Here is a 21,842-nt window from a genome sequence, read left to right on the forward strand (position 1 = left end):
TTCTTCTTCTTTTAAAAGGTATTTATTTTTAATAAAAGTACAATGTGTCTTCTTTTTATTCTCACAACTCCGTTTTGGGCTTTTCTCCCGCCTGTGTCACCTCCTGAAAATGTTGAAATACAAGAAATACATCAAAAGAAAATACAAACACCAGCCAGGAAAAAGTTTGGTTACCAGAATTTACTAACTGAACGTTGCACAAAGTTTCCCTCAGCTGTCTCTAAATCCACAAATTAAAACAATCCGAGGTATTTTATTAAAGGTTAGGAGTGTAAAATTACACCAGGGACCAAAACAATGTGTATCCAGGGTATTTTAGGTGAGAATACATAGTAAAATGACCATTAGAGTTAATTTATTTGGGGAGAATCGACCTCAGTTGTAACTTTAAGCTTCTGTAAACGCTGGACATGCTCTCTGCAGACAAATCAGGACCATTTTAACTTTAAAGGGACTTTTTAGACATGCAGGTATCAGTTATAGTAGTTTTGACTTTCTTGAATAGTTTTTGACGCGTGTGTTTTTGCACACTTGCACTTTTTGCACACTACTTGCTCTTGCACATATACTGGACTTTTATTCTTTTAACTGTTTTTTTTTTAACAACTAATCTACTCTGCTTTTTTTTAATTAAGTCTAACTTATTTTAACTCTTCTTAAACTGTTCTGTTGCTGGCTGACAAACCGAATCTCCCTACGGGGACACTAAAGGTTTTCATTAATTTATTCTTTTTTTCAGTTTGTTTGATTACCGTAGTTTATTTAACAAGTGCATCAGTAGTTTCTGAGGTCTTAATTCATCTCAGATGAAAGGATCCTATCAAAAATGCTGTACAGTACATGAGTCCTATATTCTTTATTTTGAGTAATTAGAAGTTAGTAAATAAAGATTTCATTAAAAAAAAAATTAAGCAGCAAACAAAAAAAACTAGGCATGAAATGGAAATGAAAACAAAGTTAATTTTATGTGCGATTCCTGGTTAGTTTTGCATTCTTAAATTTTTAGTTTTTTTATTTAGTTTTATAAAAAATATTTCTTTTTTATCTGTATTTCAGTTAACATGATTAATTTTACACCGTTAATTTCAGCTGAAGTTTTCATTATATTATAATAACTGACAGCAGTTAGGTGTGTGTTTGCTGCTATGAAGTGACGAGTCGGCGTTAATGAGGCTGTGCAAAGGTCTCAGTAAACACGAGAGGAGGAGGATTAACGGCCTCTGCATCCACAGACCGGATCTATACTGCAGAGAGAGGTAGAACCAGAGATCGTGACCTCTGATCCTGTTGCATCCGCCGACAGACGTCTGTGCAGCTTCGGTTGACGCAGAAACACGTTTTAGACGTCACTGGTCACGTAAAAGAAGCATCATCTCAGAGTCTTTCCTCACGTCTGTTGCCCGAAGCGTTAACGTTAATTTCCATTTTGCTCCAAATACATTTTACATTTTCTCTCGTCTTTGATTTTAGTCTCGTAATTTGGTCCCTAATGAAACTTTACTCTCTTTTTACCGCCTAATAAGAGTCCAGAACGACCCTTTAACAACACGAGCACATTATGAGCTCTTTGAATCATTTCAGATCCTGACGTGTGAACGACAACAATCTCTGAAGGCATTCTGGGTTGTAACCACTTATATAACCACTATTAGCAGCTCATTTAGGTTTATCCTGCCTGGTTGAATTCAGGAAAGACTTGTGCTTCTGGCAGCCTGACGACGAAAGGTGAACAAAAGTGTCAAGAAACTGGCGTTTTCATTTCACGTGTGCCTGCAAGCTCTTTAAATCATTTACGTGTATTTATAGACGGGGAAAGAACTGGCGAACTGCACTCATCGAGTAAACATGAGTGGGAAAGGTTCAAATACCTGACAAGGAAAATATAAAGTAGGCTACTAATCTTTAGATCTCAAAAACAATTAAAGCTGCAAGCAGTGATGAACGGGCCCTTGCACTCATGGCCCCCCATAAGCATATCAGACATGACACCACCCACGACTTCCTATGTCAAATCAGTCGAAAGTTATAGCAGAAAATAGGAACAACCAATCAGGAGAAGGGGCGGGGCTAATTTTCACCAATTATGGTCAAGGACTCAATACAGAGTCCCATGACACCACCCACGACTCTTTATGTCAAACCATTCAAAAGTTATGGCAGATAAAAGTATTCTAGGGGGCACTGTTGAGCCGTTAGGCCACGCCCATTAATGTAAACCATGAAATATCTAATTTATCGCCAGGCCTGGCTTGGGTGCAAAATTTGGTGACTTTTGGGGAACTATCAAATATGGACCAATCAGCTGAAGGGGGGGCGTGCTTTTTGGCGTCTAGCGTCACCACGGTAACGCTTTTGAAAGAGAAAAGTAATGCGCATAGTTGCAGGATGGAGACGCACATTTTGATGTATAACACACATGGGTGCACGTTACGGTTCGGGCCGTATTAACTGCCAAAGGAATGGCATAAATTGCTCCAAAATTACGCGATTAATTCAGAATTTTCAAAATGGCCGACTTCCTGTTCGGTTTCGGCCATGGCGCCAGGAGACTTTTCTTTAAGTTGCGACATGATACAGGTGTGTATGGATCTTCGTTCATGTACGTCAAACCGTATTGTGGGGCTTGAGGCACAAAGTTTTTTCTGTCTGAACCAACCAGATGAAGGGTGGGCGCGCTTTTTGGCGTTTAGCGTCGCCACGGTAACGCTTTTGAAAGAGAAAAGTAATGCTTGTTGTTGCAGGATGGAGACGCACATTTTGATGTATAACACACCTGGGTGCACGTTACGGTTGGGGCCGTATTAACTGCCGAAGGAATGGCATAAATTCCGCCAAAATGACACAATTAATTCAAAATGGCCGACTTCCTGTTCGGTTTCGGCCATGGCGCCAAGAGACTTTTCTTTAAGTTGCGACATGATACAGGTGTGTACCGATTTTCATGCATGTACGTCAAACCGTATTGTGGGGCTTGAGGCACAAAGTTTTCTAGGGGGCGCTGTTGAGCCATTTTGCCACGCCCATTAATGCAAACCATTAAATATAACATTTTTCGCCAGGCCTGGCTTGCGTGCAAAATTTGGTGACTTTTTGGGCACGTTTAGGGGGAAAAAAGGCCCTCCTTTCATCAGAAGAAAAATAATAAAGAAAGAAAGAAAGAAAGAATTTCTACAGATACAATAGGGCCTTTGCACTGTAAGTGCTCGGGCCCTAAAAAAGGTGGATGACCCTGACGGTTTGTAGTGAAGGAGCAGCTCGTTCACCAGAACCTCAAGTAGACGCTACAAGAAGTGACAGGTTTGGACTTCAGGACAGAAGGTTTTCACTGAATTCATTACAGCAAACCTTTGAATGTAGGACTGATTATTCTTTTCCAAACCCACTGATCACGATACGCGACTCTTTTCACCTACGCGGCTCGTCTGGTGCTAAAGTTAACCGAGCTGGAGGCCCAAACGCCTCCGTCTGACACCAGACTGCTTCGCTCAGCTGGAATTCAGACGCGTTCAGTCTGACACGTGTACTTTCCAGTCCCGGCCGTGACTGCTCGTAATTTTTCCTTTTGTTCTTTTGTTCTTTTGTAACTTGACCAATTAAAGTGCCGTTGGGACGCTGAAGAGTTGTTTTTGGTTGGTTTTTGAAGCCGTTCCCGTTTTCATTTTTAGCACCCATGTGAAAGTGAATTTCTTTATGTGCAGCGAGTTGAATGTGCATGATGATGATGATGATGATGAGATGATGATGATGATGTCGATAGATACTCTAATGATCTCCAAAGGGGAAATTCAACAAACCCCAGGGAAATAAACACAAACATCATCAGCAGCTGCATCTCCACCCAATTTTCAAGCCCATTTGAGATGAATTTTTAAATGTTACTCAACACTTTTATTCCAGGCCGATGACGTGGGCGACATCTGTGCTTAAATATGTTCCTCTGCACGGTTCATTACAGTTACAACCTTTAGTTGGTTTGTTTTTAACCACTTTAACCTTTCACGTTTGACAAATGTATTTATGAGACAGCTGCGCCACCCCCATAGTAATAAAAATAAATGAAAAAAAAGTAAATTAGTAAAAAAAAGTGTTTGATATAAAATGTCAAATTATTATTTAGAAACTGTTAAAGACAAAATAGAAGGTATTTTTAATTTCTATATGGAGCAAACACTAGGGATTTTCTGTATATTTTTCATACAGTAGATCATTGACCAGATCCACATCTAGAAAGATATTTTGTCGGAAATTGACCCATCAAAGGATTAAAGAGATTAAGAAGATTAAGATGCATTTAGGTTTATTAACATATATATGCAGATAAGGTAAAAAAAAAAAAATGAAATCGATCCATCCAGCTCCAGGTCCGAGGAGCGAAGCCAATGGCTGCTTATCAAACCCTCTTTGTTTGTGCTGCGACCAATCAGAGCAACGAAGTGATGGAAATGAGTTCAACTCAACTTCAACTTCCTTTTATTGCCACACGGCTAGGCCGGTGGAATTAGTTTCACGGTGCAGGTGGTGGTAGCTGCAACAATACACCACAGCAATACAAAATGTCAAAATGTGTTGCAAAATGTGCCCGAGGAACCTGACATTTGACACTGCAGGGGTAGGCAACCTATGGCACGTTTGTTTGTAAAAATGCGTGGGAATTCACCATTTTTCTCAAAAACTGTATGATTTTTTTGGCAAAATTTTATGATTTTTTCCACAAAAGGTTTACAACTTCTTTTCCCAATAAATTGTATGACTTCTCATTGAAAGTTCTGTTTGCATGTTTGAAATACTACTATATATGTAGATTGGATTGATGTTCCAGTTTTGTTAAATTTATTGTGACACGTATCTCCGTTTTAGAGGCTTGTAATACAGGTAAACCTAATTTTATTTGGTTATCACATTCTGACTATCTGATGATGTAGTTCAGCCACCTGACATTCTCCTCTCCAAATAGGTTTACCATCAGAGTGAGAATACTTAATTTATAGGATATTATGTCACTAATCCTCCATTCAGAATGACTTAATTTGACTGTTTCAGAGAAGGGCTGTCTCTAAAGAAATCTCATTTTCAAGAGAACTGTACCAGATATCTCCATAAAACCACTGGTTAGTATTCAATTGCATTTAAGACAATTAAGTAATAGTATATTTTATAGGGATTTATGTTTTTCTGATAAATGAGAGAAAAGTGAAGGAGTCCTATATGTTAGGTATGATTACAGTGCTATATTTCACTATTTTCTCAGATAAATCATTTTCTGACTGTTTGATGATGGTGGACAGCCACTTGGTTCATACCTCAGCAAGTTTGATGCAGAAAAGAAAAGTTATGGGCTGTTTTTCTCACGTTTCCCCTATTCGAACTGGCCCAATTTGGCCCCTTTTCACGGTTTGGAATAGTTCTAAAGAAGATGCAAAAAAACAAATTCCCCCCCAAAATCAAAAACCACAACATCCAATTTCACTAATAGGAGACCCTAAAGATAATAAAAATCATTGTTGTGGTTGGTTCTACCAACTAGGGTAGGGGTATCTCGAAATCTGAGGGCCATTGTTCCTAGACTAAATCCTGGTATCTCATGTTGGTACGACTGTATCTGTGAGAAATAATGAGGTTGGAGCCAAGAGGCCTGATTATATGTGTTTTAAAAACAACAACCGGAGCATTGATTATCCAAATATCCAAAACACCTTCTTTCATCACAGTGGAGGCCTGTCCTGACCTCCCCACCAGACTTGTGACCCCTCTCGTCGCTACGGCAACGTGGAGCGACACAGGGGTTCAGCATCCTGTCCACAGTTCTGGCTGCAGCGGTGACTTCGTTTAGCTCAGGGGTCGGCAACCCGCGGCTCCAGAGCCACATGCGGCTCTTAAGGAAAGTGGCTCCCTGGAGCTTTTTCAAAAATGTTTGACCTTTTTTTAATTTTTTTTTTCTTTTTTCTCTTTTTTTTCTTTTCTTTTTTTCTTTTTTCTTTTTTCTTTTTAATTTTTTTCTTCCTTTTTCCTTTCCTTTTTAATCTCGAAATTTCGACTTTTTTCTCGACATTTCGACTTTTTTCTCGAAATTGTACTTCAACATTTATCTCGACATTTCAACTTTTTTCTCGACATTTCGACTTTTTTCTCGAAATTTTGACTTTTTTCTCGACATTTTGACTTTTTTTCTTGAGATTGTACTTCAAAATTAATCTCGACATTTCGAATTTTTTCTCGACATTTTGACTATTTCCTCAACATTTCGACTTTTTTCTCAACGTTTCGACTTTTTTCTCGAAATTTCGTTTTTCGCCATTTGCCTTCATTACTAATACATGACTTTTCATATTTTGTGGCTCCAGACATATTTGTTTTTTGTGTTTTTGGTCCAATACTTTACTTACTTTATTTATTTATATAGCACCAAATCATACAATATAAATGCAACACATGGTGCTTTACATGCAGAATAAAATAACAATAATAAACACAATTTAAAACATCCCATACGACCCCACCCCCCACGCGTACACACACACTCACTCACACTCATACACATGTGCACACACTCACACGCCCACACACACACACACACACACACACACACACACACACACACACACACACACACACACACACACACACACACACACACACACACACACACACACACACACACACACACACACACACACACACAGTAAGTGGACTGGTGACATGGCTTAGCACTAACGATCCAGGTGAGGAAAACACTACCACAGGTGGCCGTCCACACCGAGAGGCTCCACCGGCCATGACCACCAGAAGCATCGCCACAGAGACCCCCCCAACCCGGACAGACCAGGACAGACCCCACACAGAAGGTGGAGTCCCTCCCCCAGCTACCCAGGCCTGAGGGATCCCCATGACGACACCCCCATGGGCAGAGCAGGCACACCTCCCACTGTGGACGACCCCCCTGAAGAAACACTGGAGCTAAAAACTAAAAGATTAAAAGAAAGTAAAAAATGCCTAAGAGTGTAAAATTTTAGAGAAATCTATACAAAACTTAAGATGAATAATAAATAACATAAAATAAAAAGTCACTAAAATGGATTAAAGTTGTAAAGATAATAAAAAAAGCAGTAGTAAAGAAGTAGACACAATAAATAGCTAAAAAGACTAGGTAAATGAGATCAGATAAAAGCCAAACTAAAAAGGTGTGTCTTGAGCCTCCTTTTAAAAATATCAACATTCTCTGCGGCCCTGAGGTTCTCTGGCAGGCTGTTCCAATATGGCTCTTTCAACATTTTGGGTTTGGGTTGCCGACCCCTGGTTTAGCTGGACTCTTTTCTTGCTTCTAAAATAAATGCGTGTGAAGGTGATCGAGGGACCGACTGAAACGCCCCCTCCATTTACGATGGTGGAGTCAGCGCCGGCTGATAATCACGCCGCAGACCTAAACTACGTACATCTTCGGTGTAACTGGTGGTAGTGGTGGTGAATGAGACGTTCTCACAGGTTTGTACACTCTCTAAAAAGTTTATGCGTCCCCCGGAGGCCATGCAAGGCGCGGCTCGCAACGTTTGCAAAGAGAATAGCAGAAAATAGTATAAATAGATAAATAAATAAGCTGCTGAGGAATGAGGTCCTGCAGCTTCTGCTGATGGTCCGAGCTGATGTGTTTTTCATTGTCTCTGCTGGACTTGGACTCGATTGTATTTATAATAAGACTGCAACTGCACACTATTCCTTCATACTATCAGTATAACACACTATTTATTATACTGTACTTACTATGTTTATAGTACACTTATTTTTATTCACTTTTTTACTGTATTTTTAGGGCCCGAGCACTTACAGTGTGAAGGCCCTATTGTATTTGTTCTCGTTCTTTTTTTTTTTTTTCCGACGAAATGAGGGCCTTTTTACCCTCCTAAACGTGCCCCAAAAGTCACCAAATTTTGCTCGCAAGCCAGGCCTGGTGATAAATTTGATATTTAATGGTTTGCATTAATGGGCGTGGCCTAACGGCTCAACAGCGCCCCCTAGAAAACTTTGTGCCTCAAGCCCCACAATACGGTTTGACATACATGCACGAAAATCGGTACACACCTGTATCAATTCGCAACTTAAAGAAAAGTCTCTTGGCGCCATGGCCGAAACCGAACAGGAAGTCGGCCATTTTGAATGAATCATGTAATTTTGGCGCAATTTATGCCATTTCTTCGGCCGTTAATACGGCCCGAACCGTAACGTGCACCCAGGTGTGTTATACATCAAAATGTGCGTCTCCATCCTGCAACGATGCGCATTACTTTTCTCAGTCAAAAGCGTTACCGTGGCGACGATAGATGCCAAAAAGCGCACCCACCCTTCATCTGATTGGTCCATATTTGATAGTTCCTACTTTCTGACATAACTTTTGAATGGTTTGACATAGAGAGTCATGGGTGGTGTCATCAGATTTAGTTTTGAGTCCTTGACCTTTATTGGTGAAAATTGCCCGTGCGAGGGCCCGTTCCTCGCTGCTTGCAGCTTTAATTTGAATTTTTTATTTTTCATACTTATGATTTATCTTTATTGTTTATTTAGTCTGAGTTCATGTTGTCCGACTTTGAGCTGCTGTAGCACCCGAATTTACCTTATGTTATTGAATGCAGTTAGTCGCGTTAACAAAGCATTTTTTCAACAGTTTGTCCTTGATGAAGCATCAAAACATCATCACGATTAGTTTTTTTCTGTCTTCATCAACATGTTCTAATGTAAACTACCACCTGTATGTAAAAAATAAACCCTAGATGTAAACTCAGGCCCTGCAGGGGTCAGACGACGGCACCTCACCTTCAGCTCTCCTCGTAGGAAGGACTGACAGAACTCCCGCACTCGCTCCGTGGAAATCTCTCCTTCAGGCAGAAGCCACTTCATATCGGACCCGCCATCGTAGATGCCGACCCGCGGGAGGTCCTTTGACTGGAGGCCGAAGTAGCTCAGCGACTTTATGTTAGCCTTCACGGCTCCGTTTATCAGCACGAACAAGAACTGGAACACAGACATGCTACCTCGTGAGCAGTACTCGAGTTGTAAAAATAAATCAGGGGGGATGGTGGATTTTATCATATGGGGACGGATAATTTGTGCTGATTACAAATAATATAATATATTACAAATAATAGCACTGACCAAAACACCTGCAGAAATACTGCAGGAATGACATAGCAGCAGTTAAATGCAGCCTTCTGTAAGCTTTAAATATCCACTGGGCTTACATCAAATACATCAAAACACAACAATAAAAAACAGTTTTCTGAACTTATCAATATGATTCTGTCCTTCACAGGATAAGTAAAATGGATCACTGCAAAAACTCAAAATCTTAACAAGAATATTTGTCTTATTTCTAGTTAAAATGTCTCATTTTAGTAAAGAAATCTCATTACACTTAAAACAAGCCTCATCACTGGAAAAAACAACAATTTTCACCTGTTTCAAATAGATTTTCACTTGAAATAAGTAGAAAAATCTGCCAGTGGAACAAGATTTTTTTGCTTGTAATAAGAAGATAAATCTTGTCCCACTGGCAGATCTTTCTACTTATTTCAAGTGAAATTTACTTGAAACAGGTGAAAATTGTCAAATAAGTTATTTTTCTGGTGTTATTTTTCTGGTGATGACTCTAAATGTTGAAATAGCAGTAAAACCACATTGATTGATGAAATGACATAAGGGATGGAAAGGGGGGATGACAGTTTTACTGGGGGGAGGATTTTGACCGTTTTTATTTCAGGGGGGGATGCCATCCCCCCTCATCCCCCCTCATCCCCCCTCATCCCCCCTCAACTCCAGTACTGCCTGCAGGTGAATGTTGACCTCACCTTCCCCGTGAACTCTGGAGCCAGAGCTGCCAGTCGCTCCTTGAGCTCGGTAAATTCTTTACTCCCTCTGTTGGCAAAGAGCAGGAGGTGTGTCGCGACCTCTGAGTTGAAAAGGCCCACTGCCGTCTGAGGAGACGAGGAGGCGGAAAACACAAACCTGCAATTATCTCATTTTTCAGACATCTCCTCTGACACAACTTCAGTCTTTATGCTGACATTTTTGTGCTTACTGTTTTTCTATAGTTTTTCTTTTTTCAGCCTTTGACATGAATGCAGTTTGGAAGAAATAAATATCAAACTAATATCAAGCAGACAATTGTTTCCGTGCGAGCTGTGCGATGAGGTAAAGACGGCCGGACCCACCACTTGGTTGTACTCTGTGATGTATCGGATCTCATTGGTGTTTATGAACTTCAGGAGTCCATCAGCTTCTACCTTCTTAGCTTCTGAAAGAAGGAGGTTCTCCTGATGGTTATCGGCCTGGATCAGAGGAATCACACGTCTTCATCAGAAAAAAACTAACATTTTTCTTGGAAATATGCAGGAAAATCAAGCGCAGCACCTTTCTGAAGAGTGTGATGCTCTCTGAGGAGACGCTGTAGTCGGGCCAGACCTCCTTCACGGTGCAGACGGCTGCAGGAACCGTTTCAGATCGCTTTATAGCTTCCACGAGTTCTGCGTAGCCATGACTGTCTTCACCCTGAAATAAAAGGTGTCATCGTTTCAACTAAGTTATATTCAACCATCTAAATTCACCTCTTCAAAACTACAAAACCCAATTACCACAAACTATTACTGCTGCGTAAAATGTAAATAAAAACAGGATGAAATAGTGTCAAGACGGACAGAGCGTCACTTACCTGGAAAACCTCAACAACAAAGTGTAAAAAAAAAGGAAGAGTAATGTTCATCTGTGCACAACTGTGAAAACTGTAGTACATAATGATTTAATAAAGTTAATTTTGTCTATGGATTTACAATTTAATCTGTTAATTCTTTTTGTCCAACAAACATGTTTTAGGTTTTTTAATTACCTGACATGTTTCGGCGATCCTTTCGCCTTCATCAGAGTAACAAGATGGTGCGTCTGACTCGTCATTTAACATCAGCTGATAAATGACGGGTCACATACACCATGTTGTGACTCTGAAGGCGAAAGCATCGGACAAAAAGAATTAGCAAATAAAATTGTAGTACATAATATCGTCAAACGATACAGGGAATCTGAAGAAATCTCTGTGTGCAGGGCACTCGGCAAAAGATCAGGGGCCTCATTTATAAAGCTTGCTTGCGCACAAAACGGGGCTTGAAAGATGCGCTAGCCACCTTCTACGCAAAGGTTGGGATTTAAAAAGAAAAAACTAACCGAAAAATGTGTATCTCTACGCCAACCCTGACCCTGGCACACGAACAGTCTGAAGACAAGGGGAACTGGCAACGCAGGCGGTGAGGTGGTGAAATGAAGCCAGATTCATGTCATACTTTTAATGTCATCACATATCAGACTTATAATATAATAGCGCTGATCCTGCCCCTCTGTGTTTGAAGCTCAGCGTCAGTCAGGACTCTGGTGCTGCTGCAGCTGCTGCAGGACACGCCGAGCCGGGAACCTCCTCGTCACCCACCGCTTCCAACCGTAGAGTGACTGAGGACAGAACAAATGAGTGCCGGGCCACTCTACGGAGCCTCTAAAGGGACTCAGATTTTTTTTTAAATATATAATGAGTTTTACGCGTGCGTGAAACCATTACGCGTGCGCGTAACCTTAAATTATGGTTCCGCGTTAAAGCGATGCACACCTACGCCGTAGGCTCTGCGTTGGTGTAACGCAGAACCATAAGTCAGCCTTAAAGGTTTCATGCGCGCACGTAAAACTCATTATATATATAAAAAGAATCCGTGTCCCTTTAGGGGCTCCGTACCTCTTGGCCTCCACCTTCAAATCACACCACTTCTTTTTTTTCTGCACCATCTGTCCGTGGCACTCACGGCGTTTAGCGCAGCAACGACGTGCTGCCACTCACTCGCTTTATTTTATACTATTTATATACTTTTTCTACTTTTACTGTGACCACCAAATAATGTGGTTTTCCTGCCCTCACCTCATCCACAAAATCTCTATCTCAGTCTCTGTGAAATTTAGTGGCACGGTGGCTCGACACGTCTCATTCATCCTGACGCACAGCAGAAACAGGCTGCAGGAAGCCGCTGCGCATGCTCAGCAGGCTCATTCATATGCAAATACAGTCATCATGTAGTTTGCATTGCCCATTTATGGTATGAAGTGGGCGTGTAGAGGGCTTTTTTTCGCTCCCGCCATTTTCGGCTTTTGGGTTTACGTGCACTTTTAGTATGAATCCTACACACTCTTTTATAAATGAGGCCCCATTACTTTCTGGCTTTCGGGCAGAACTGCATGGAAAATGCACAACTCAGAAATTAAGGCACGGCTGAGGAGCATCTCCGTAAATCTAAGAGTCCGTTTAGAAATATGGGTCAGTGTGCCACCCACAAAAGCAGGTTAAAAGGTTCTCAATTTACTGAGATGGAAGGTGGAAAACTGTCTTGTGGTCAGATTAACTGAAATCTAAACAATGGACACAATGTCCCCCCATATTAGAGAAGAGAGGGACCACCAGGCACGTTATCGGTGCTCGCTTCAAAATCCTGCATCTCTAATGAATGTGCTTTGGTGTCTATGTAAAGACATATCAATACTGAAAGATACACACAGGTTTCAGATCAACATGTGCTCCTATCCAGACGTCTTTTTCAGAGAAGGTCTTGCATCTTTCAGCACAACGAGGTTAAATCCATCACAAAAGCTTCATCATAGAAAGAAAGCTGGAACCAGAGGGGAAGGTCAGTCTGCGGTCCAGACCTCTCGCCAGCCAGAAACATTCAGTGCATTGTGAATCTGAAACTCCAAATTTAATCTCTTAAACTCCAATAACTGGTCTCCAACATTATATTTAGAGCTTTAGAGTTAAACATCACCCTGTCCCATCTTTTTTCAAATGAGTTGCTGCTATAAAATTCAAATTACTTTTTTTTTTTTTGACTCAGCATGATACATTTGATATATTTTCTGTATTATGTTGTGGATAAAGTATCATATTCACTTTTTATTTCTATTTCACAAAGTTAAACCTTTTTTTAGGACTGGAGCTGTGCATTTAATAACATTTTAGCAGCTTGCTTTTTTTTTTCTTTGATCAGTTGTTTTTCTTTTAATTTTTTTTATTAGCTTTACACTTCAAATGAATCTTATGCAACCTGCGTGAGGCTATTTGTGGTTGCAGGGGACCATGGGAACTCTTCTTCAGAGAGAAAGGAGGACAAATGCAGCTGGTTCGAAACAACAATGACTCATTTCTATTTCCGACGCACTCTTTCATGAGCTCTGGCAACGCGATTTCTCATTTTGAAGCCCGTATGAGTTCATTCTCAGTGAGTCACAGCATCAATATTTTGGTCTCTTATTACTTTCAGCATGGCAGTCCAGCTATGTCCCATGCTGGACTTCTCCCCCACTTTTCTCTCGTGAACCTCCACCCAGTGTTTGTAGATGTTTACATGAGCATCAGTGCAGCCAATTCCACAAATTTTCGGTTACATTCGTACTTCCTGTCAAGCCTGCCATCTTCCCCCGTACGTGGAGGCTGTCCAAAGAAGTTTGCCTTCGTGGGACAACACGCTAGTCTTCGTCCTCCCGGGGCTGGCCAAAGGTGTGGCCGCAGGAAAAACGCTGTATGTCCTTATGTATGTCTGAAAACTATTTGTGACAACAGCATTTCGGAGACCGGCCTCTTGCGTAGCTAATTAGTCCGATCCTGTCTGGTTTACCACATTCGTGCGAGCATAATAATGTCAGAGAAGAGAAGTTTCAAGGTTTACATACGGTTGACCTTTACTGACCTCCAGGAATCCGATGACTACGACTTCAGCAGAGTTGATGAAGGACTCCACAGCTTCTTTGTCATCAAGCTTGGGAAGGGCAGCATCTACAGTAAGAAGAAGAAAAACAAGACAAACTAGAAAGTTTCAGGAAATTTTGATATGGGCATGCCCTACTGCCCATTCGTCCCTTCTTGCTGCTTTGGTTTGGGGCTGTAGTGGTTGTGTATGATGAGGTGGTTGTATGTCAGTTTGAGGTGTTTACGGTTGTATTTCATTCATTCCTGTGCTCCCAATAGTTATTAATGGGGTGCGCTTTTTGGCATCTAGCGTCCCCACGGTAACTTTTGACTGAGAAAAGCAATGCCCATCAAGGCACGATAGAGACGCATCCAACGATGTATGCCATGCATGGGTGCATATTCCGGTTCAGGCTACGTTAACGGATGGGGGGTTTTTTCACCGTGGTAAAAAACCCCATCCGAATGAATGGGGCCATTTGGCATGGATTTAGACATAAAATGTCCGTTAATCACAGCTTCATGAAATTTGAATATGTTGAAGTCCACAGCGAGGCGAGTTTTGAAACATTTGAATCATGTCTCTACGATAACCTGTTGCCTAGCAACAAGCGAACAAAGTCAAATGGAAATTAAAAAAAAGAAGAAAAGTAAATATCGCAAAAACTGTAATAATTGGCATAATGAGGTTGTACGGTCCGTTAGTGCCAATCGGGCCGAGTGTTTGAAAGTTTGAACGATGTCTCTACGATAAAGTTCGGCCGAGGAATAAGCGTCCAAATTTTCGCCTTTTTTTTGCTTTTTGGCATTTAGCGTTGCCACGGTAACACTTTTGACTGAGAAAAGTAATGCCCATCGAGGCACGATGGAGACGCATCCAACGATGTATGACATGCATGGGTGCACGTTGCGGTTCAGGCCATATTAACGGACGAAAAAAGAGTGCGGAATAATAAGAAGAAAAGGGAAACCTTTTCTAGATACCATTATATCGCCTTCATTTTCATGTTTTTCCTTATTTTTCCGGACGTGTTTTATTTTTTGGGGATTTTTCTTTTCCACATCACAGCGGGGTCATGCTGTACACCCGCTGGTGCGCAGTGGGACTTTTGCGACTTTAGCTTGTTAGCAAAATGCTAGCAACATTGCCCTTTGGGCCATTCTGGACGATTGCAATATGGTCATGCCACTACTTGGCATGCCCATAACAAGACAAATGATTTGAATACACAAAGTAGTGTAGAGTTCACCGGAACCACAGCCGTGCTGGCAGCAAAACGAGGATGTGACGTTGGGATGTACACAGGTAAGCTGAGTGGGGATGTACAAAAGCAAAACAGTTGTGAGTTGAATGCTAAAATCAGCAGATAAACATGTTCCCTATCACAATAGTTAAACCATTCCTACTATATTTATCACACCTAAGTTTAGTTTATTAACACCAAGCAAAATTGCTAAAATTGGAAGTCTATGGCGGAAGTCTAGAAAAACCGGGGAAAGCAGGACAGTCTCACTCATCAAGCACATACTTTCTGACAGCAGTTCAGTTTTTCAGTGTTGTCTGAAAAAAAGATATAATTATCCTCCGTGGGATGTCAACATCATAGCAAAAAATAGCACTTTAACAAGGAAAATAAAGTCTTGTCCTTGACTCCAGCTCAGCTGGGAGGTGGGTTGAGTCTATTAGACGATGGTGTTGCGTTTCTTCTTGTCTTTGTTATTTTAGTCAGAAGGCTCCTATCCACTAACAGAGCAGGCGGGGGGGCAGAGGGAGCGGCCGCCCCGGGCCCACTGCTGCGTGGCCCACGCCGAAGTGGGAAAAAAAGTGTTCTGAATAAAATAAGGAAAGTTGGACTTTCTGTTTGACTTTCTGTCTGAAGTTTGGACTATGAACAATTGCGTTCATAAGGACAAAGTTGTTTAAAAAATAAAAATGAAAGAAATAGTCCCTTCTCCCCTTGTGTGTCTGCCTGTCATGCACGGGTTCGTGCACGCGCATGTTGTCTGTTTACTTTCAGCCAGTTGTCACATCAGTTTCAGCAGCAGAAGTTGATTAAAAACTATCTCTGGGCAGCAGGGATGAGGCCAGACTATCAAACCTCACCTTGCTCTCAATCGAGAGGGACTTTGCTGTTGATACGAGCAAAGTGATTTATAAGGTTTGCGGCGATGGTTCGGAAATAGTTCGGATTTGAAAAAGTTTAGGTAAGTTTAGGTAAGACTAGGTGGTGATCTCGTAGCCTTTGGGGTTGGGGGTCGGCTTGGGGGTCTGGGGCGCGGGCCTCTGGTGGCCCCTGGGGGGCGGTGGGGGGGGCCGTGGGGCCCTGTCCCTGGCCGGTGGGGGCTGTGGCTTGGGCATCTCCGGGTCTCCCGGGGGGGGCTGGGCCGTGGACGTGGGGGTCCCACTCGGAGGGCCCGGCCCTGCCTGGCTGGGGGGTGGCTGTCTGCGCTGGGGGGGACATTGCTGCCTTGGTCCTCCGTCGCTGGGCGGGGGCCGAGTGCCCCTGCGGATGTGGGGACTCCGTGACCCTTGGGGTGTCCGCCGGGGTGGCCCCGGGGGGGGGGTGGGGCCGGGTCCGGGGATCGGGCCTCCCCTGACCGGGGGGTGCACGGGCGGGCGCGGCGGCGGGGCGGCTCCATTCCCAGGTGTCTATGTCTTATGTTGTCAGTATGAATGGGGGGATGTTGGACCGGTTCCCCCTCCGTCTGGGGGCGCCCGTGGAGGTACGGTGGGGCCCTGGCCCGGCTCGGAGGGCCGGCCCCCGTCTACTGGATGGCCGGTGGGGGGGCGCGGGTGTCTTATCAGGGCCGGCTTTGCTGGTCCTGCCTCCTGGCTCTGCTCCCCCTCCTTCCCCCCCTACACGATTCATACGCACATAGGCGAAGGGCGGGGGGTCCCGCGTGGCCCGGCACTCCCCGCCTCACGGTTTTAACAGCAATGTAGACACTGCACATTCAACACTTAATAAATACATTTGACAAGGACATTTAGTTCGGGGGGGGGGGGGGGTCGGTGTCAAATCGATACTTGGCCCTCCCCCTCCCTGTTTTTATGGCATTAATCACATGCACTCAACACCAGGGGCGGGAGGGGGTCCCACATCACCCGCGTTCCCTCACCGGCTTGGGATAGGTGGGTCGCGATGCCCGGGCCTAGCGGGGCTCGCCATGCAGCCTGGGGTGCCTTCTGGCGGTGCTGGACCCCCCCGGGGAGGGGGAAACGGTGCGTGATTGTGTGTCTGTGTCGGTGAGAATGCGGTGTGGAAGTGTCCTTCCATGGAGGATTTGGGCCTCCATTGGCAGGACATCAAAACTTAATAATTTATCAATATTATATCATACAAAGATGGTTATTATTATTATTATTAGTATTAATAGTATTATTATTATTATTATTATGCATAGTATATCATATTATTATTAGTATAGATATCGGATAGTTGAATGGATGAATGAATGGGATGCCTGGGTCTGGGGCCCTCCGTTGTCGGGCCTGCATGGGTGTCGCCTTGTTGGGGGGTTCCCTCTCTCCGGGCCCGTCTCCGGCCCCCCCCGCTGCCTCTGCGGCGGGGCGCCCCTCTGGTCTTGGAGGGCCACTTTCGTGGGGGGCGGGTGCGCCTGCCCGCGTCGGCGGCCGGGGCGGCTCTGTCTCTCCGGGCAGGCTGGCCCCCTGCCGGGTGGGGGTCGTTGGCCTGAAGGGTGAGGGCCTCCTGGCCGCGTGTCCGGCCCGGACCGGTTGGCCGGGGATTGCCTGGGTCGCGGTCTGCCGCCACGGGATCCCTGGCTGATTTCCTTCCGCGCCCCCTCGGCCGCCGCCGGGGGGGGGGGGGGGGGGGGCCTCGCAGGCGGTGGGTTGCCTCCCTCCTGCTTCTCCCCTCTGTGGGGTTGCCGGTGGCCTGGGTTCCGGGCTCTTCCGTGTCGGCCTCTGGGCTTGCGGGTGGCGGGGTTGCTCCCCCCCCCTCCCCCACTATAGATACACTTCAGGTGGAGCTTTGTTTGGTTTATTACACACACACACACACACACACACACACACACACACACACACACACACACACACACACACACACACACACACACACACACACACACACATATAGCCACTTAGTCACATGCATATACACAAACATACACAGCCACACAAACATATACATACACACACACACACACACGCATGATCATATACATACACACACACACACACACACACACACACACACATAGACATACACACTGGCTTGTTCACCTGCATGCTGGCTCTCTAGTTTTTGGGTTTAGGTAGCGGTAGCGATAGCTTAGCTTAGACTGCGATCAGATCTCAAGATTTAGGTCGATTGCTGTTCGTGTTTTGGATGGCTCCGTGCCGGTTTCGTGTTTTGTTTGTGGTTTTTTGTTGCAGATTTCCTGTGCTTGACGTGTGTTTCCGTGTGTTCCTGCTTCCTGGATTGGCAGTGGATGTCGTCACCCCCCCCCCCCAAAAAAAAAAAAAAAATCACTGGGTTTGTATGTGTATATTTATGTATGTGTACGCATATGTATGCGTATATATATGTATATATATTAAATATAGTAATAATGCACATATATATACTTTTGGTTTCTACCGTCATGGTATCAATCATTTATATGTGTGCAGACAAGGGAAAAAAAAAAGAAAAAAACAACAAAAAAAAACATTGTCATAATGCTGGATATATGGCCTTTCATATTTTGTTTGTTGCTGTTTGACCGCCGTGTCGCTCGGTCATTGTGTTAAATACATGTCATCGCACATTGTAAACTGTTGTGTAGGTTGAACACGTGTGTCTGAATTGTGCTACTAGGCTGTATTGAATCAGACATCACTGAGTGTCATTAGATTTTTATCTCCAGTTTGATACCTATATCTTAAAGTCTGCATTAGGCTTATAATTAGGTTTGGCATAATGACTGGTAAATCCACAGTGCTGAAACGTCATGTGAATCATTCTGACCGTGTGCTCCCGCGTGCTGTGGTTGTGTGTCAGAGGGGCTGATCTGTGGCATTTTTTTTTTTTTAGCGATTATGTTTTAACGGGGATGTTTAGGCCACAAGGCCCATCAAGAATGCTTCGCCCCCCCTGGGCTGGGACCCCTGCTCCGCCCCTGCTCCGCCCCTGCTCCGCCCCTGCTCCGCCCTTGCTCCTGTCTCTTGATGGATGGCTCTCAACATCTGAACCTGATGCAGCGTTGCTGAGATACTCAAAACCAAATTATCGTATGGAGCTCTCAAAGCGATCAGATTTCTGCAACACGTATCGTAACGCTACAAATTCGATGACAGCAGATGAGAAACAAGTTTGAGATGTATTCTGACACGTGGGGTGGAGGGCGAAGAAGTCGCGTCAACGCCAGAGAGGAAGGGAGTGAGCGATAATACAAGATAATAAAACGTAACTTAAAACACCAGATCAGTTACGAACAAATGAATCAGCTGAATCTGGTTCCAAATCAAACTAATAGTGAATAAAGGTTGTTAAAAAATACTCTCCTTTTGAGAGCCATCGTGAAGTTATCGTACACTTTCAACTACCGATCATGATTCATGCAAAGGTCAAAATTCTCGTACAAATGTAACTATCGTACATCTGGCATCTCAATGTCAGATTTTAACTTTTAGCAAAAGTAGTTTTCCTTCAAAAATAAGTTTAAATTAGTCGATAAATTAAAATGTTCAAGTTCTGGGTCCCCCAGTTTGTGCATCTTTACAAATGCATTGGGAACTTGTGTGTAAGTGTTATTAATTTATTTTGTAGAATGTCTTTTTATTGTATAAAGCTTTTTTTAATTTTTTTATTATTATTATAGGGTGCAGCAGAGTTCTCTGAAATGCACTTATCAAATATGACACTTGAGGGATTAAACCTTATTGTAATTTAGGCAGATGCCACTATTGCTATCTATAACTATATTTCTCTCTCTCTTTCTTGATAAAGTTTTATATGTCATTCATGATTTAACATTTTCTTTAAAGGTCCCTGGGATGACTTATCTGTTAAACTGTGAAACTGAATTAAATTCATCATGATTACATCCCACAAATCCATCCTGCTCGCACTGATACCTCCAAAACCACAAACACTGTTATCATTGATTAAATAACGAGGTACTGCACTTATTTTCTGTTATAACTTGTGTTTCTTCACCAGCAGTTAGTTTTGGCTCGTACTAAGAGTCAATAATGATTACAAACTAAATCTTCATGTTGGGTTGGACTGTACTTTGGCACAATCGAGACTCAATGACACGTAGGAAGTTATGGCATTACAGTTCGATTTGAGACACAAACTCATGTTTTTACATGAGTTGGCTTTAAAATAAAACAATCTGATCACCAAAATCCTTCTGCCTGTTGGAAACAAGCCATGAAAATCCATCTATGCAAGTCATTTAGAACATTTAGGAAGGTGAGAAACAGAAACTGCACAGCTGCACCACAGTATGGACTGAAAGAAAAGACAGAACTGTATCAAATTAGAATATTGTGATTTTCTGTAATGCAATTACAAAAACAAAAATGTCATACATTCTGGATTCATTACAAATCAACTGAAATATTGCAAGCCTTTTATTATTTTAATATTGCTGATCATGGCTTACAGCTTAAGAAAACTCAAATATCCTATCTCAAAAAATTTGAATATTCTGGGAATCTTAATCTTAAACTGTAAACCATAATCAGCAATATTAAAATAATAAAAGGCCTGCAATATTTCAGTTGATTTGTAATGAATCCAGAATGTATGACATTTTTGTTTTTTTAATTGCATAACAGAAAATAAAGAACTTTATCACAATATTCTAATTTTCTGAGACAGTCCTGTAGTTTTACCTTTCCCAGCGGCGGTGACAGAAGATACGAAGAGGGAGAGAAACAGAGAGAGCAGCATGTTTCACACGATTTAGATCTCAACTGAAGGCGAAGACTTTGTTGCTGCTTCACTTCTCACCGTGTCGTCACCTGTGCAGGTTGACCTGGCGGCCGCATGGCAGCAGCCGGGGCTGCTGGGACTCCTGCGGTTGTGATTGGAGGCTTGCTGGGAACCGGCCAGGTGTTCTTGATAAGTTAGAGGCTCGTGGAAGTTTGATTACGTGTCGCTGAGCCACTGGAGACACGTTTGGGTGTTTTAACGGTAACATGAGGATGAGAGGGTTAATGTTTACTTCCCAGCAGCATCACCAGTACTGGAGCTGAGGGAGATAAGGGGGGATGAGGGGGGATGGCATCCCCCCCTGAAATAAAAATGGTCAAAATCATCCCCCCTGTAAAACTGCCATCCCCCCTTTCCATCCCTTATGTCGTTTCATCAATGAATGTGGTTTTACTGCTATTTCAACATTTAGAGTCATCACCAGAAAAATAACACCAGAAAAATAACTTATTTGACAATTTTCACCTGTTTCAAGTAAATTTTCACTTGAAATAAGTAGGAAAATCTGCCAGTGGGAAAAGATTTATCTTCTTATTACAAGCAAAAAAATCTTGTTCCACTGGCAGATTTTTCTACTTATTTCAAGTGAAAATCTACTTGAAACAGGTGAAAATTGTTGTTTTTTCCAGTGATGAGTCTTGTTTTAAGTATAATGAGATTCTTTTACTAAAATGAGACATTTTAACTAGAAATAAGAAAAATATTCTTGTTAAGATTTTGAGTTTTTGCAGTGATCCATTTTACTTATCCTGTGAATGACAGAGTCATATTGATAAGTTCAGAAAAGTGTTTTTTATTGTTGTGTTTTGATGTATTTGATGTAAGCCCAGTGGATATTTAAAGCTTACAGAAGGCTGCATTTAACTGCTGCTATGTCATTCCTGCAGTATTTCTGCAGGTGTTTTGGTCACTGCTATTATTTGTAATATATTATATTATTTGTAATCAGCACAAATTATCTGTCCCCATATGATAAAATCCACCATCCCCCCTGAGGTTTTTTTACAACTCGAGTACTGAGCATCACACAACTTTAACTGTAGTAACATCTCTTCAGTTAAACTGTGTTTAAGTTCCACTTATATCTGTTGCAGAGACTTAAGTGTCCGGTTAAAACTTGTTTTCTGCAAACATGCTGAAGA

At 42.6% G+C, this 21,842-nt stretch overlaps 1 protein-coding gene across 1 annotated transcript; it reads right to left on the minus strand.

Annotated features, from left to right (window-relative positions):
- On the minus strand, positions 1-20,725 carry LOC133450746 (endoplasmic reticulum resident protein 27). Its single transcript, XM_061729597.1, has 7 exons — positions 20,601-20,725; positions 13,752-13,837; positions 10,396-10,533; positions 10,197-10,313; positions 9,834-9,959; positions 8,803-9,000; positions 1-103 (listed from the first exon to the last, which is right to left on the minus strand). Exons 1-7 carry the CDS (start codon positions 20,656-20,658, stop codon positions 62-64), a joined length of 765 nt encoding a protein of 254 aa, XP_061585581.1. The 5' UTR covers positions 20,659-20,725; the 3' UTR covers positions 1-61.
- Between the last annotated feature and the right edge of the window lie 1,117 nt (positions 20,726-21,842).

This window comes from Cololabis saira, chromosome 1 (assembly GCF_033807715.1).
Source record: "Cololabis saira isolate AMF1-May2022 chromosome 1, fColSai1.1, whole genome shotgun sequence".
NCBI lineage: Eukaryota > Metazoa > Chordata > Actinopteri > Beloniformes > Belonidae > Cololabis > Cololabis saira.

What these genes read in the sequence shown, in the direction of transcription:
- LOC133450746 (XM_061729597.1), bottom strand. Translation starts at nt 20,658, where the DNA reads ATGCTGCTCTCTCTGTTTCTCTCCCTCTTCGTATCTTCTGTCACCGCC. An exon ending in GCATCACACTCTTCAGAAAG is followed by an intron (nt 10,314 to 10,395) that starts GTGCTGCGCTTG and finishes CCTCTGATCCAG; the next exon opens with GCCGATAACCATCAGGAGAA. An exon ending in TCCTACGAGGAGAGCTGAAG is followed by an intron (nt 104 to 8,802) that starts GTGAGGTGCCGT and finishes CAACATTTTCAG; the next exon opens with GAGGTGACACAGGCGGGAGA.